Genomic DNA, 16,375 nt, shown 5'->3' with positions numbered 1-16,375 from the left:
TTTGAAAGGTGCGGCATTTTCTAACAAAGATGAAAATAACAATTTTAATTTGTTTTTCCAGTTCAAGTTACGTGTGCGTATTCAGTTTAAGCAAACTTGCATCGATTGACCTCACGAGTTTGTGTTTGCACGTGTTTTTCATCTTTATATGCTCAAAAGTCACGTGATCCACGTGACTTTACAATTTTATGAAATTAAAGGCTTCTTACTACTTACTATCGTTAGAAACACCTTAAAATTTATTTGACTTACCAGAAAAAGAAATTTGTTGAAATTCATCAGTGTCAAGTTTTTAATTTGGCTGAGTATATATCCTGAATTGCTTTAATGAAGTTGTTCAGTCTGTAGGGAAGATATGACCTGTTATGATAAATCATTGATAAGTCATGTGTTGAAGGGGCAGCTGGCTCGTTAGTCTGGAGGTCGCGTGTTCGATCCCTGCATTGGCCGAGAAAGTTCATCAGGATTTTCCAACGTGGTTTCCCCTTGTCAGTGGTGCAGGACGGAGGGCCTGCCAGGGACAGCTGTCTAGTCGTTCGGATGGGCCACACCTTACTATGAGAGACAGAGAGTAATGGGGTTTAACGTACACTCGACACCAACTAGGTCATTTCAGGACTAGCACATGGTTCAATTTTATTTCAATAATTCGCTTTAGCAGTGGGAGGAAACCGGAGGACCCGGAGAAAACCAATGAGGTTGAACAGGCGACCCTACTCCTTGTCACGTACAACCGGGGATTCAAAACCACGCCAGTTGACACAATGACACGCCTTATGATACAGCACTCACATGCTAACCATTTGGCCATCCAACCCCTCAACTTACTATGAAAAGAAAACTATATTACTTATGAAAAAAGAACTGAACTGAACATCATATACCATTACTTTATATATAATTTTTATGATACAATATAATATATTTATATATACAACATATGTAGGTGTAATATATAATACAATGATATATATAACTGTAATAACAGTGTGAAAGACTAAACAATTTCATATATCTATATGTGGGAATATTAAAGATGCAATATGTAATATTTAGATAAAAGCTGGTCGATCCTGCTGTAATAGTTTAAAAATAGATGATGAAAAATGAATATTCAAATTTCAATGAAATTACTTTTCTTTTAGGGGAAGTAATGAATATTGAAAGTTTTGACTAGAAATAGTCTGGATTGTCAAGTATCATTGCTACAATAATAAACAAAGTCTCGATTTTCCATGCTTTAATTTCATGCTGTCCATTTTAACATTTAATATCCTAGCCATCCGATGGTTTAGAGCAGTGATTCTCAACCAGTGTGTCGCGAGATCTTCCTAAGTGTGCCGCGAAATTTTGAACGGCACACTAAGAAAATTTCTCACTAAAGAAGCCAGCTATTTGACTGATGAAATTTTAAACACTGCAATAAAGTAAGTTCATAGGTGTGTTTTTCTTTATTTAGTTTGTCATTCTATGGTTGTATGCCGTCTATGACTTGCCATGTTTTTATTTTGCAAAATTCAAATATTTTTCATTAATATTTAGCCAGGTGTGCCACTATTTTTCCATGTGATCCAAAGTGTGCCGTTGACAAAAAAAGGTTGAGAACCACTGGTTTAAAGAGTTGATTATGGGCTTGCCATGCGAATAAATGTCTAAATAATAATGTATAAAACATTTGAATTGAAGCCAGAAAATAGACCTGCAATAGGCATATTTAACTCTTTAATGTAGAAATAATAATTCTACCAGCAGTTATATATTCAGCGTTAGTGATTGTATCATTTGTTTATTTCTATTGTAGTATATCATTGTGATAACATTATAATACTTGTATAAATATTCATTATGTTGTTATCTATCACATGTAATATTAAACCACAATCACTGCTGTACACGTATACTATATAAAAAGCGAATTTCTGTGGCAATCTTAAAATCCAATCTGATTAAAATACAAATCTTATTTTGCTTTGTTTTTTATAGTTCAAAATTTCGTTTTACTTGTCTTCACAACACTAGGATCTGGAAGAGTTGTTATATAACATACAAGTGAGGGATTAGCTAATGAAACGGTCTGTTATGGCAAGTTCTTGTGTGCAATGCATGGAACTGTGGGTTAACCACTCGAAACGTCAACGCTGATTGATTAATCAATGTTCGACTTCATAGGGACAAAAGCCGCTGGTAAAACCCCTGACGCAACCTTCCACTAGAACCAGTCAGATCTTTATGTTGTGAACGCCATCGAAAGTATAAAAAGACAAAACGAAATATAGATCTGTTTTTAATCAGATTGTCTTAAAATCCTATTGTAAATTTATGCTGAAGCATCAAAATATTTATCAATTAAATTTGCTACATCATCAACTGTGTATTTCATATATTTTTCAGGGTTTTTAGTAAAGTTGAGATTAGTATATTTATCAAGAAACATTTTATAACGTGGGCAGATATACTGTTTATTTTCTTCCTTTAATGCATGACGTAGTTCTGGATCTGGTATGGCATAACCTTTCTGTATCTTATAGATTTCATCTAATTCTTTATTAAAACCCTGTAATATATAGAGATTGTTAATGAAGTAAAAAAACAAAAGCCTGGATAAATTTGAGTCAAAGGCAGTCATTTTTAGACTATGGTACAACTATTTTTCAATAATTCGCTTGCATGTATTCAGAATTCAGCAGGAGGAAATCAGAGGACCCAGCGAAAACCCACAAGGTTAGACATCGACCCTACTCCTTGTCACGTATAAGATTGGGATTGAAACCACGCCACTTGATTCAATGACAGACCCTTATGATCTAAAGCCCAGATATCAGACCCATCAACCATCCAATTCCCCCTTCATAATTAGATATGTTAATGCCTGGTTTCTCTTTCTACTCATATCATATAAATTATAATAAGCTTATCGTGAAAGCTCCATTCCAAATTGTCTCCCCTTTGACCACTACAAATTTTGGTCTGGACAAAATCAATTATGTACATCTTAACTGCCTGCTCACACACTGACTTATAGGATAAATTCTCAATCCACCAGTTAACAATGCATCAAATAGGGTCAACATATTACTTTTCTACATCAGTTGCCAATGAAGCCACTGCAGCCTACTCGTGATCTTTAATATAGTGTCAAAGGTATATAGGGACCTTGTTATTCATCCCATCCAAATAACTAGGCACTTTCCCAAGGACTCTGTTCTGCACCACTGGCAATTAAAATGAAATGGGGGTTTAATGTCCTACTGTTCTGCTCCAACAGGGCTAATTAAGACAGGTATACACCATACAGTGTGCTATGAGGGAAATTTTGCCTGGACAGAGGCGCAGAGGCCTACTCTTATATCGAATTCCTATTGCCAAGAGATCTTTTACGTGCATGCCAATATGTACACGGCCGGGATCTCAGTTTTTCGTCCCATCTGATTGACTATACATTGTCCATGACCAGGCCCACTGTCTTGCACCACTGACCATTTGGAACCACACGGAAAAATGCTGATGAACTTTCTCAGCCTACTAAAAATTAAACAAATACTTACAGTAAATTTATCTTTGATATTTTGTCTGTCTTTGTCTTTGAGCTGAAATAATTCAAAATATTACACTTATGTAGATTTTGGCAGGAATAATCTCAAGCAGAGAGAGAGAGTTTAATGTCCACTGAACACAAACTAGGTCATTTCGGGACTAACATATGGTTACATTTTATTTCAATCCTTTCCTTGCGCATAGGGGTCTTTAGCAGTGGAAGGAAACTGTAGGACCCCGAGAAAACCCACGAGGTTGGTAAGGTGACCCTACTCCTTGTCTAGTACAAGCAGGGAATAGAAACCATGCCAGTTGACTCATTGACAGACCTTATGATACAATGCACATAACCATTTGGCCATCCAACCCCCACCCCTCAAGCATAAAAGTCCAGTTGTTAAAATAAGGCAAAACTTGGCACCAGAGTGATCGTGCACATTAAAATGGAAACCATGTTAAATATGCCTGAAATTCCTGGAAGTATAAAAGATTGAGATATATAAATAAACTAACCTTGGCAGCTGGATCTTGAGCTCTCTGTATAGATATTGGTTTATCTACTTCTAATAAGTAATGTAATACTTTACTCCAACTATAATAACACAATATAGTAACAATAACATCTAGCAATTCACTCATAGTGTGAAATATATAAGCTGGCCACTTTCCTAGCCACGGTTTTGTTTCACAAATCATATATAAGACTTACATAACAGGCTTAACAAATGTTTACTAAACAACACTGTATGTGATATTATATATGCATTGTAAAATGGGTTGAAGTTATATGTGTGAGAAATGTTTCAAATAAAAAATGATTTTTTTTACCAGAGATTTAATTTAACAAACCTTTGTGAATAGAATCTCTTTTGTACTTGAATCTGTTCTAAGTAAAAACCTTCAACTTTATCATTCCACATCAACAAAAGTTTTAACAAACCGGATCTAAAATACAAAATAATACCTTAATTTCATTTTAAAAACTCAAAAGTTTAAAGAACAAAAAATTCATCCTAGCATTACATTTAACAACTCATACAAAACACAAATTAAATGTAAAAAATAAACCAACATTTCATTCTGTAGTATTGTTCAGTTCTAGTAATGCATAGTATGAGATTGGTCAACCACAGATCAATCTACCAATCAACTTTCAGCAAATTTGATGGAAAAGCTCTGATTATCCAGCCATAAGATTATCCAGCCATCTAATCATGGCCAAAGGTACTATTATTCATAATAACAGACAGCTTTATGGATGACATTCACTAGGTTTATTAACTGCAACGTTTCAATGAGGTTACTCATATTGCTTGATAACGGTGAGAGTAACCTCATTGAAACGTTGCAGTTAATAAACCTAGTGAATGTCATCCATAAAGCTGTCTGTTATTATATATCACTTTCACTAAATGCCATTTAAAGATACTACTATTATTCAGTCATCACAGTCAAAATTCAGTGTAATAAACCGTTGAATTGTAAATTTATGTTATTTTTCCTGTTTAAATACAACAAACATTTCATTATTAGATCTTACCTTTTGATTGATTTCAGAATATAATTAAAATTATTTAACATGAATATTGGTTTTAAAGCTGGATCACCATATGTTTCTGCTTTATTAGAAAGATTTAAACCCAAGGCTGACAATACTCGAGCTGAAAACAGATCACAAAGTGTATATTTACTAACAATAACTATGTACTAATCACTTGCAATCCAAATCTACATCCCTAAAAACCCTATTTGTATTAATATATAATGTTTCTGTTTATTAAAGTTTTCCTGCTTTCCTTAAATCTATAATAAATCAATTTGTAAATAATCAAAAATGAAATGAAATAGGGTTTAACGTCCCACTAGCCTGATGAAGACGCTCATACGCCATACAGTTTGCTATGAGGGAAATTTTGCCGGACAGCGGTGCTTTGACCTATTGACAAGGGTTCTTTTACATATTTTTTGTCTCATCCGAACAACTATACACTGTACCTAGCCAGGTCCTTTGTTCTGCACCACTGACAAGAGGGAATCAAGCCAGAAAATCCAGATAAACTTCCTCGGCCAACATCGGGATTGAACACAGGACCTCCTGGTTAGCGAGTCAACTTCTTACTCACTGAGTCACCGTGGCTCCCAAACAAACAGATAAAGGTGACATGCGTGTAAGATGAACGTAAGGATGAGTTTCCCCTTAAGATCTAAACTGATAGACACTTTCTATTAACATAACGTCCTACTGGGCTAGTTAAGATGAGCATAAGCCATGGATTTTGCTATGAGAAAAAATTTGCCAGGGCAGTGGCACTATGGCCTACTCTTGTATCGAATGAGAAAAAATTTGCCCGGGCAGTGGCACTATGGTCTACTCTTGTATCGAATTCCAACTACCAGGGGATCATCATTTAAATGTACACCGATGTGTGCACTGGTCCTCATTTTTTGTCCCATCCAAATGACTAGACAGCTATCCTTGTCAGGCCCTCCGACATTCACATAACGATAAAATTACAAATAACATACTCATATAGTCAGCTACTTTCAATTTACATGTATCAGGTGTAATATTGGCTGCTGGAGATGCCTGCTCACCTGAAACACAAATTTAAAGATACATTATGGGAGATTTGATAACGAGTTGGCAGTTCTCACTATAATAGTTAAAAACTAGATAATGTAAAGGGAATTTGCTGAAAATTTCAGTCAAATTGATCCACTATGAACCGAGATCTAAGCGGTTGAAATTTCCGGCTAACCTTGTTCATCATTACTAAAGTCAGTACGATAAACAGCATAGTCTCGATTATCCATTTAATCGTTAAATCGTGAAGGAAAGTTATGCAGTAAATCAGCTAATAATCTACTAAAGATCGCAGGCTAGTCATGCCATCTACAGTTGATTATGGTCTGGATAGGTTAATTAATGTCTAAAGAAAGACCTGCAATAGACAGATTTAGCTCTTGCATAATGTATGTTTTACAACTGTAGCAATAACAAACATTTTATAACATAAAATATATCATATTTCAATCATCATACTCTTGATGGTATTATTAGGTATTTCTTTAAGCGGCATATAATATATATATAATGTCTATATTTATGAAAATACTTGATGTTTTACATATATGTTATCATTTGCTTGATAAAGACGAGAGTATAATTGTCGAAATGTTGCATGTTAATAAACCAGTAATTGTTATTCCATAAATAGTGTTAAGTGTGGTATTATGTATTATTTAGGTAGGGAGTGAAATGACACAGGTTAGTGAGCTGAATGTCAATTTCTTTATAAGCCTCTTTTCATATTTGACAAGGATACAGTAGTTCACGGTACAGAACAGAATCTTGTTGACTCTTCATTAAGGTCATTTTAAGACTAACACTCAGTTACTTTTCTTCAAATTCCAGATGCCCAAAGATCTTTTATGTAAACCTTGATTTTTTGGCCCATCAAGGAAGATATTAATATAACATCACTCCGTGCTCTGTGTCTTCTTACATTTGGGGAAATAGTATTAAGTCACTGAGCCGCAGGTTGAATGAAAATTAATTTTTTTTTGATGGACATGGCCAGATGAGAATATTAAACACATTCAGATAATTAATTACCATGCATTAATAACATAGCTCCAGCTGTTTCACCATATTCTTTTAATTGTTCTAAGAAAATGATAGTCTGAAATATAACAAATTTAGCAATAATTGTGATTTTCAAAATAAATGACACAGGCCATAACTGTCTAACTATGATAACTAACAGTAAAACAATATATACAAGTTCAGTCATATTATTACTTTGTAATCCCCTTCAAGATAACCCCTTATCAGTGATGCTGGGCGGAGGGGCTGACAAGGACAGCTGTCTAGTCGTTCGAATGGGACGAAAAACCGAGGCCCTGTATAAACATTGGTGTGCACATAAAAGATCCCTTGACAGTTGGAATTTGATATAAGAGTAGGCCGTAGTGCAACTGTCGGGGCAAAATTTCCCTAATAGTACACTGTATGGCATATGCCCGTCTTCATCAGCCCAGTTTGGACCAAAACAGTAGGATGTTAAACCCCATTTCATTTCATTTTCTTCAAGATAACTGATCAATGTTTAACTTTAATACAGACAACTATCTGTCTTGTAGTCAAATTAAGATTAACTGTAATATAGAAGTCAAATGAGTGTTATTGTACAGCATACAATAGATAATATAATTTACAATCACCAACAACATTCATCACAAACTGTTTGGTATTTGGAAGCAATTACAATACCTATCACTTCGACCATTCCCTTGGTATAGAATGAAATACTACTAACTAAAATTTACATGTAATTCCTTATTGCTGGTGATATAATAAAATTTAATATATATGACAGCAAAACTACCTTAAGTGTTATTGTGACTCTACTGGAACACTAAAATTTCTAGATATTTACATTCCTTTTATTTCCTTTTAACAATAAGCTTCCAAAGTCTATTATATTAAAGATATTAACTTACATGATTAGCTAATTCATGAACTGTTCCATCTCTTGGCATATTCGATGCTTTATCTGGATCAATCTATTGATGAAATATAAAATAAATATTATGAGAGGTGGAATACCTTGATGGTTGACCTGAGGCATCTTTTTGTAGGCAAAAGAGAGAGAGAGAGAGAGAGAGAGAGAGAGAGAGAGAGAGAGAGTTTAACATCCACTCCACACAAACTAGGTCATTTCAGGACTAACATATGATTCAATTTTATTTCAATAATTCGCTTGCGCGTTGGGGTCTTTAGTAGTGGGAGGAAACATCCACTCCACACAAACTAGGTCATTTCAGGACTAACATATGATTCAATTTTATTTCAATAAATCGCTTGCGCGTTGGGGTCTTTAGCAGTGGGAGGAAACCGGAGGACCCAGAGAAAACCAAGGAGGTTAGACAGGCGACCCTACTCCTTGTCATGACAACTCGGGATCTGAAACCACAGCCGTTGACTCAATGACAGACCTTATGATATAGCATGCACACGCACATGTTTCAAAATGTGTATGTTAGATAAAGTCTTATGGATGATTATCTATGTGTGATTATCCTGTGTGATCTGTGAAACACAGATTTAACAAAGACAAGAGAGTATATGCTTGAATCTATTAGATGTTATTTGTAGATCATAATGGAATGATAACATGAGATCCCCATCCCAAACTTACCCTAATACTGTCTGTGAATTCTTCTAATGCCTTAGCTCCCTGTAAATAAAATAATAATCTTTATTTTAATATCTTCGATCCAGTCTGAAGGACTGTTTAATGAATTACAAGAGAGAGAGAGAAATGGGATTTAACGCCCACTCGACACAAACTAGGTCATTTCGGGACTAACACATGGTTCAATTTTATTTCAATAATTCACTTGCATGTAGGGGTCTTTAGCAGTGGCAGGAAACCAAAGGACCGGTAGAAAACCCACGAGGTTGAACAGGCAACCCTACTTCTTGTTGTGTACAACTGGGGAATCGAAACCACGCCGGTTGACTCAATGAAAGACCTTATGATACAATGCGCACGTGCTAACCATTCAGCCATCCAACCCCCCTGAATTACAAGACATTATACCTTACTTTCCTTCCAATCCATACCACTGTAACATCAAATGATGTGTCTTTAAATATGTCTAAATGTCATCATTCAATTTGTTCCCAAAATAAACAATAATAACTTACTGTGCTGTCTAAAGTTGATAAAAGTGAAGCTAATTTAGCTCTTGTAGGTGCTTGACATCCCTAGAAAAAAAACAATGATTAATATCAGTTATTTATAAATCTGTAATATTTGTCATTTTACAAACTTTCTAGTACTAGGAAAGTGTAATAGATAACATTATACATTATACCACTACCTTTAACGTCCCCTCCACACAAACTAGGTCATTTCGGGACTAACACACGGTTCAATGTTATCTCAATAATTCACTTGCGCGTAGGGGTATTTAGCAGTGGGAGGAAACCGGAGGACATGGAGAAAACCCACGAGTTTGGACAGGCGACCCTACAACCGCGGAATCGAAACCACGCCAGTTGACTCAATGACAGACCTTAACTAATAACTCAATGACAGACATGCACTAATCCTTCGGCCATCCAAACCCCCTCTATTAATCTTTAACTAAAGGTATCAATGAAATCCTTATACGGCATTTAGTAACTGAACATATGATATAAAACACAAATCTATATGGAAAACAATCATTGGGTTTATTTCACACTACGTTTCAACAAGTTCCTCTTGTCGTTCTCAAGTAAGTAATGACAGTATATAATTTGATTTCTTGCTATCATACTGTCATTACTTACTTGAGAACGACAAGAGGAACTTGTTGAAACGTATTAATAATTGAATCAACGTATAATCCAAGAGTTGCAACCAGCTTGAAGCATATGATTTGTCATTTTATTCATTCTATGCAGATAATCTCTATAGTATTGTCTGGGCTGTATATGGACGAGAACAGACTGTGGTATAACATCAACTCGAGCTAACTAGTGGGGACTAAATCTTTTATCTAATATTTATATTTGTACCTATGGTTCATTAACTGAATAAAACCAATGAAGTTAGGTAAGTCATACTACTATTTTTTATGTGGAATGAAATGAAATGGGGTTTAAAGTCCTACTGCTCTGAACTGGGCTAATGAAGACAGGCATATGCCATACAGTTGAATATGAGGGAAATTTTGTCCGGACAAAGTCACTACGACCTACTCTTATATCGAATTCCAACTGTCAAGGGATCTTTTACGTGCACGCCAATGTGTACACGGGAACTCAGTTTTTCGTCAAAACCAAACGACTAGACAGCTGTCCTTGTCAGACCCTCCATCCTGCATCACTGACAAGGTGGAACCATGCCGGAAAATCTGGATGAACTTTCTCGGCCAGTGCAAGGATCTAACACCCGACTTCAAGGCTACCGAGCCAGCATCTTACCCACTTAGCCACCATGACCCCTACATGTTATGTACAAAGGTGATGGAATCGTACAGGTTTAAGTACATCAATATTTCTTACCTCAAGAATAAGATCAAATTCTGGCTTGATGGTTCGTAGATGTTTAACAATAGGAAATATAGATAATACCGTAGTAAATTCATGACGACCAATATTTCTTCTAGCACTATTAGCTAATAACTGTAATATAACATCAGTCAGATTTGTCATCAAATAAACATTATCTCATTAAATATACATTCTTTAGGCCTGAAATGTTATATAAACTATTAATTAGACATTTATTAACATGAAAAGACCATAATCAACTCTCGATGCCATCTTATCTGTCCGATTTTCAATGGATTTGAATCCAATCTGCTAATGCTTAAACACAAAAATGGATGATCTAGACTTTGTTAATTATCTTGACAGCTGTAACAATGACAATCAAGGCTACAAAGATTTTAAAATAAGGTTTTCTCGGCTCAGAGGGAAGAATATTTCCTTTACATTATCTAGTTTTTAACTATTATAATGAGATCTGTCAGCTTTTTATCTAATCTCACATAATGTATCTTTAAAAGACATTTATAAGTAGAGGTATAATATTCATTATAACACAATTATTGATCATTGCTTGATAATGATACCTGTAAGATTACTGAAACGTTGCATGTATAATAAACTAAGAAGTAGTAAATCCATAAAGTTGTGTTATTATGAACAAATATTATTTACAAAACTGAATTGTATATAATCGGCCATAATATTTACCTCCCCTTCATTGACTACTGTATCCAGACTAGGTTGAACAATATTATCGAATACCATACGATGATTTTTCTCTTGTATTATTCCATTCATTAAATGAGCTTCACTCTAATAAAATAAAATAACAAACACAGGTCATAACGTAATACTTCGACTGGTGGCAAGGTTTGACTCAATACTCGGTCTTGTACATGAACTCAAGCGTAACCTTATTGGTTACGTATCTATTTGTTTACCCCTATTCATTGGGAAGCTATTCTATAACAAATGGGTTTTCTCTGGATCTTCTGGTTTCATCCCACTGCTAAAAGACCCATACGTGCAAGCGAATTATTGAAATAAAATTGAACCATGTGTTAGTCCCGAAATGACCTAGTTTGTGTCGAGTGGACGTTAAACCCCATTTTTCTCTGTCTCTCTCAATCTAAAAGACAAGTAACAGAGCTAGTTGTATGTATGGTTTTATTAAATAAATCAAATACACACCTGCATAAGTCTTAATAAAGCACTTAGCTCTGTAATATATAACTCAGTTTCTATATCGGTAAATTCTTCTTTAATACTCTCACTTGATGAACCTTGTCTTCTATGACCTAAAATACATATATCATTTATTTATCAAATGACAGACTTTCATACACCAACCTAGGTCCAGATAACAAATCCAACAAACTATCCAAAACTTTATTTTATTTTAAATAAAACATCATTCTAATATAACTCACCTGGCTCAAATGGGGACATTAATGCTGTTGTTGCCTTCTTCGACAAAAACCTGAAATGAAAGAAATTAGAAATTGTAAATGAGAAAAAAAAAACTGTAATGAATGAAATTAAAAACTGTTAAAAGTAAGCGCAGGGGAACCGAACCACACACAATTACACAGGACAAATGTATGGTCAAGAAACAATATATAGAAATCACAATCAACAAATGCACATATCAGATCAAGTGAATGGATCTGGGTGCTAGATGTAAGCGTTCACTGCGCTGGATATAAATGTTGGAAATGAAATGAAATGGGGTTTAACGTCCTACTGTTCTGCTCCTATATAAATCTTGGTGGATTATGATTGTTTTATAGCCCAATCATACAATCTATCTTACTGTACTTACGATAATTTCTTTCTGCTTTTTCTAATTGGTGTATTATTCATTGGTTTTACTTTCCCACTCTGAAATTTAAAAAAAGATGAAAGTTCTGATTTGATTTCAATGTTCCATCAACCCTTGAGATTTTCCTCAGCCTACACTGGGATTTAAACCTTTGACATTCTAGTCCATTTCCATAACCGCTCGACTACCCGGGACCCTCCCATGAAATAACCGAACTCTATGCATACAAAACATGCATAATATTGTGCCAAGGCAGCAGTACCACAATTCTAATTTTAAATTAAACTTGTTTTGTTTAAATGCTAAAGCTATGTCTACTGACTGAATGGAATTCTGTTCATACACAAATTAAATAAATTTTAAACTTTACTACTTACCACATTAGGTGAACTTTGAACTCCAAAACTAAGAGAAGTACTATTACCACTAGCTGATCTCAAATGTTCCTTCAGCCTATAAAACAACAATTATATTTTTATATAACAAATTAACCCTTTCTGTCATACTTGTTGAGGGGGGGTTAGATGGCCGAATGGTTAGTTTTCAAGGAATAAGAATCCTAATCCTTTAGATGCATTTAATTTAGTAACTGGATAGAGCAATAAACTATAACACATACTTATGGAAAAACAATTACTGATTCATTTAGGCGACGTTTCGAAGAGTATTCTCTCAACGTACTTGCTTGAAAACGTTGAGAGAATACTCTTTGAAACGTTGCTTAAATAAATCAGTAATTGTTTTTCCATAAGTATGTGATTAGTGTATAAGAATCCCTTTTGTGTTTTCATTGAAATTAATTGTTTCAGTGTTGTAAAAGATAGTAAGAAACTTCAAACTAACCCTTGAATAGATTTACTCAGTATGGATGATCTTGAGTTCACATAGGATCTGTGAAATTCTGTGTTATTGCCACCATTGGCAACCAACCATCCTGATATGGCACTCAATTCTAAGATAATTTTTTCAGGTAAATGTTGTAGAGCTAAATCTGTGTCTGTTCCAACAGGTGGTAATTCTATAAAATAAATTCATAAATTCCAATATATCACAAAAAAGTAAAATATATCCCTTCAATCATATACTACACTATGTACTGCACCCTCGATCAGCTATTGTTCAACAACTGAAATCTATCATTATTCACTACAGTCAGGGTCCTCCGCTTTCCTCCCACTGCTAAAAACCCCTATGCGCAACCGAATTAAACAAATAAAATTGAATCATATGTTAGTTCCGAAATGAACTAGCTATTGTTGAGTGGATGTTAACCCCATTGATCACTCTCTCTCACATCCAATGGCAATACAGCAAGTATTCTAACGTTTACATACCCTCATCCATTCCTAATAAATCCATAATAACTATAGGTGGTACTGGAGTACCATGTCTGGTTAATAAGGAACGGAACTCATGTTGTAGCGCATCATTTCCATCTTCAAACAAACGAGACTAAAAAACATATTTAATAGTATTTAACATAATTTTAAAAAATGGATAACGGAAAATATACAGTCATCAAATTTATAATTTAACATCAAAGAAGATCACTATCTAAATGGTGTTCAACAGTAGTCAGATATATCAGTAGTTAAGGATATGTTCCCTTGAGTTCTCATATGAATCCCAAAACCTTATTTCTTTATCATAATATATGAATGATTCTTTTAAAGTCTTTGAATGTTATTTGAGATATTTTTAATCTCTTGCAATCGAGATATATTATTCTTTTAAAGTGAGTGAATGTCATTTTAAGGATTTTGAATCCTTTGCAAACTACAATATCGTGAAAGTTATAATGGAATATCTGTCCAAAATAGTTAGAATTCTGTTCAGTATTTACAAAGATATGATGAATTGAAATTTGTCAACATTCGGCATCTACTACAGATGATATACAGGATATAGTCAACACAAGTCAGTACCACCTATGGTGTCTGCAGGCCATTTGAAAATGATAGATGATTGTTATTTCAAAATGTATCAAAAATTCTAGAAATAAAATCAATTTAATTTCCATATTTCTATTAAATAAAAGATATTATTCACATGACAAAATAGAGAGAAAAGTCTATCTACTTACAATTTCATCCATTTGTTTTCCACTTTTATCATTTGTTTCAAAATATTCCATAGCTTTCAATAATTTCTCCATGTAAGAAAGATAGGCATTCAGACCAGCTGCATTAGGTCTGAAACATAAATTCTTATATTATTTTGAGATGAGATTGTACATGCATAATAATCTGATTGAAGGATCTTTGGATCTAAAGGCACAGATAAGACTCACATCATCATGGTTCACATATAAATCCTTGTATATATGTTTACAAGTGTAATCTTGTCTTCCCTGATTAAATCTATCACATTTTATTCCAATAAGTTACTAAGACCACTGACCAGAAACTTCACACAATTTCAGTAGAAATCAGATATTTAACTGTTTTGATACGTCCCCATGACACCATCTTCTGAATTATCTAATACAAAGTGTACATTCTCCATTTATATCAAATTTTAAGCTGGTGTTTGAAATCATATTAGGATAAATAATATATTCTTACCCTTCTTTAATGTAAGCTTCTACATCTCTGGCTACATGATAATAACCTAATACATTATCAACTGTATGTAACGTTTTCTCAATGTCTTTTACATTATAAAGGATGTATAAATTATTGCCAATGGAATTTTTGATCAGCCATCTATTATGTTCTTGGATTGACAAATCAATAACTTACTAAAAAGTTAATCTGATCAAGTATTTTTTACTGTACTGATTCAAAATACTAAATCGAGAGAGAGAGAATTGGGGTTCAACGTCCACTTGACACAAACTAGGTCATTTCGGGACTAACATATGGTACAGTTTTATTTCAATAATTCGCTTGTGTGTAAGGGTCTTTAGCAATAGGAGGAAACTGGAGGACCCGATCAAAATCCACATGGTTTGTCTAGAAAATGAAAAACATATGAAAAGTAAAGGATACTTTCTTGTCTTCTTCTCAAATTCTCTGTTTCATTATAAACTGGAACAATGGTACTTTCAAGATGTTTTAATCTATTCTCAAAACTTGTCAGAATAGACAGCATGTTGTTTGTATTTGTACTGCTTTTCTTTAGTGAATCTTTTAATAAGGTCATGTTGTGCATTTCCTGAAAAATAAACATGTATTCCAGAACTTAAAACTTTTATACACATACCGGTACCATAAGCATAATCAATATCACACAGTCTGTTATAACATGACCATAACTTGTTAAAACTCAGGCTTCACTGCCGCACATTACAGCGAGGATTTAGTACGGCGGATACTGGATTGAACGCTTCGGAATTGAATTCTCTCGATCAATCCCTCCAAATGTGACAATCGAGTAAACACGAACATGACACTATCTCAAGTTCCCAACCATTGAAACAATCACCATAGCCTGAAACCCATGATTATGACATATGTCATCAACTCACACTACCTCTGGTGGGAATTGGAAATCAATTCTGTGTCACCAATGCCATGCCAATGGCAATTACTTTCTGGAATGACATAGAGCACCCGCCACCCACATAGTGATGCGGTCGTAATGGTTAATAAAAAAAATTGTTATGATAGAGAAAATCCTAACACTAATTTTTACTCTAGTTCAGTTCAGAAACAAGGGCCAGGCCAGTTTCTTAGCAAATGTCATGTGCAGGGCGGGGAAGATTAGAAAAGACTTCAACACTGCCCAACCGAGTTGAGATAATCTCTACTGTTGTTTATTTCAGAAGAAAATAACCTTTTCAAGTTTCTTATCAATATCTCTGCGTCGTTGTGCAATGTCTTCCATCTTGATTTTAAGGAAATAACCATCTACAATCGTTGAAAACAATACTTTCTAAATATGTTCCATTCTACTTCATTTTCGGTCTGCTAGGCCCTAATTGCCATAAAGTGCTCTAATCAAAAATTTGCGACATAATATTCTGTTAT

The 16,375-nt window shown here is 34.4% G+C and overlaps 1 protein-coding gene across 1 annotated transcript; it reads right to left on the bottom strand.

Moving 5' to 3' along the window:
- Nucleotides 1-930: 930 nt before the first annotated feature.
- On the bottom strand, nt 931-16,312 carry LOC126812035 (exocyst complex component 7). Its single transcript, XM_050538199.2, has 22 exons — nt 16,182-16,312; nt 15,395-15,560; nt 14,969-15,053; nt 14,488-14,596; nt 13,739-13,856; nt 13,248-13,422; nt 12,782-12,857; nt 12,405-12,463; nt 12,013-12,062; nt 11,774-11,880; nt 11,291-11,395; nt 10,595-10,714; nt 9,248-9,307; nt 8,736-8,774; nt 8,038-8,100; nt 7,151-7,217; nt 6,061-6,129; nt 5,075-5,195; nt 4,384-4,479; nt 4,048-4,126; nt 3,546-3,587; nt 931-2,554 (listed from the first exon to the last, which is right to left on the bottom strand). The coding sequence occupies exons 1-22, from the start codon at nt 16,230-16,232 to the stop codon at nt 2,318-2,320; spliced, it is 2,094 nt and encodes a 697-aa protein (XP_050394156.1). The 5' UTR covers nt 16,233-16,312; the 3' UTR covers nt 931-2,317.
- Between the last annotated feature and the right edge of the window lie 63 nt (nt 16,313-16,375).

The sequence above is a fragment of the Patella vulgata genome, chromosome 2 (genome assembly GCF_932274485.2).
Source record: "Patella vulgata chromosome 2, xgPatVulg1.2, whole genome shotgun sequence".
Classification (NCBI taxonomy): Eukaryota; Metazoa; Mollusca; class Gastropoda; family Patellidae; genus Patella; species Patella vulgata.
Note: the sequence above shows the minus strand (reverse complement) of the source record. Positions and strands in the feature narration are given on the sequence as shown.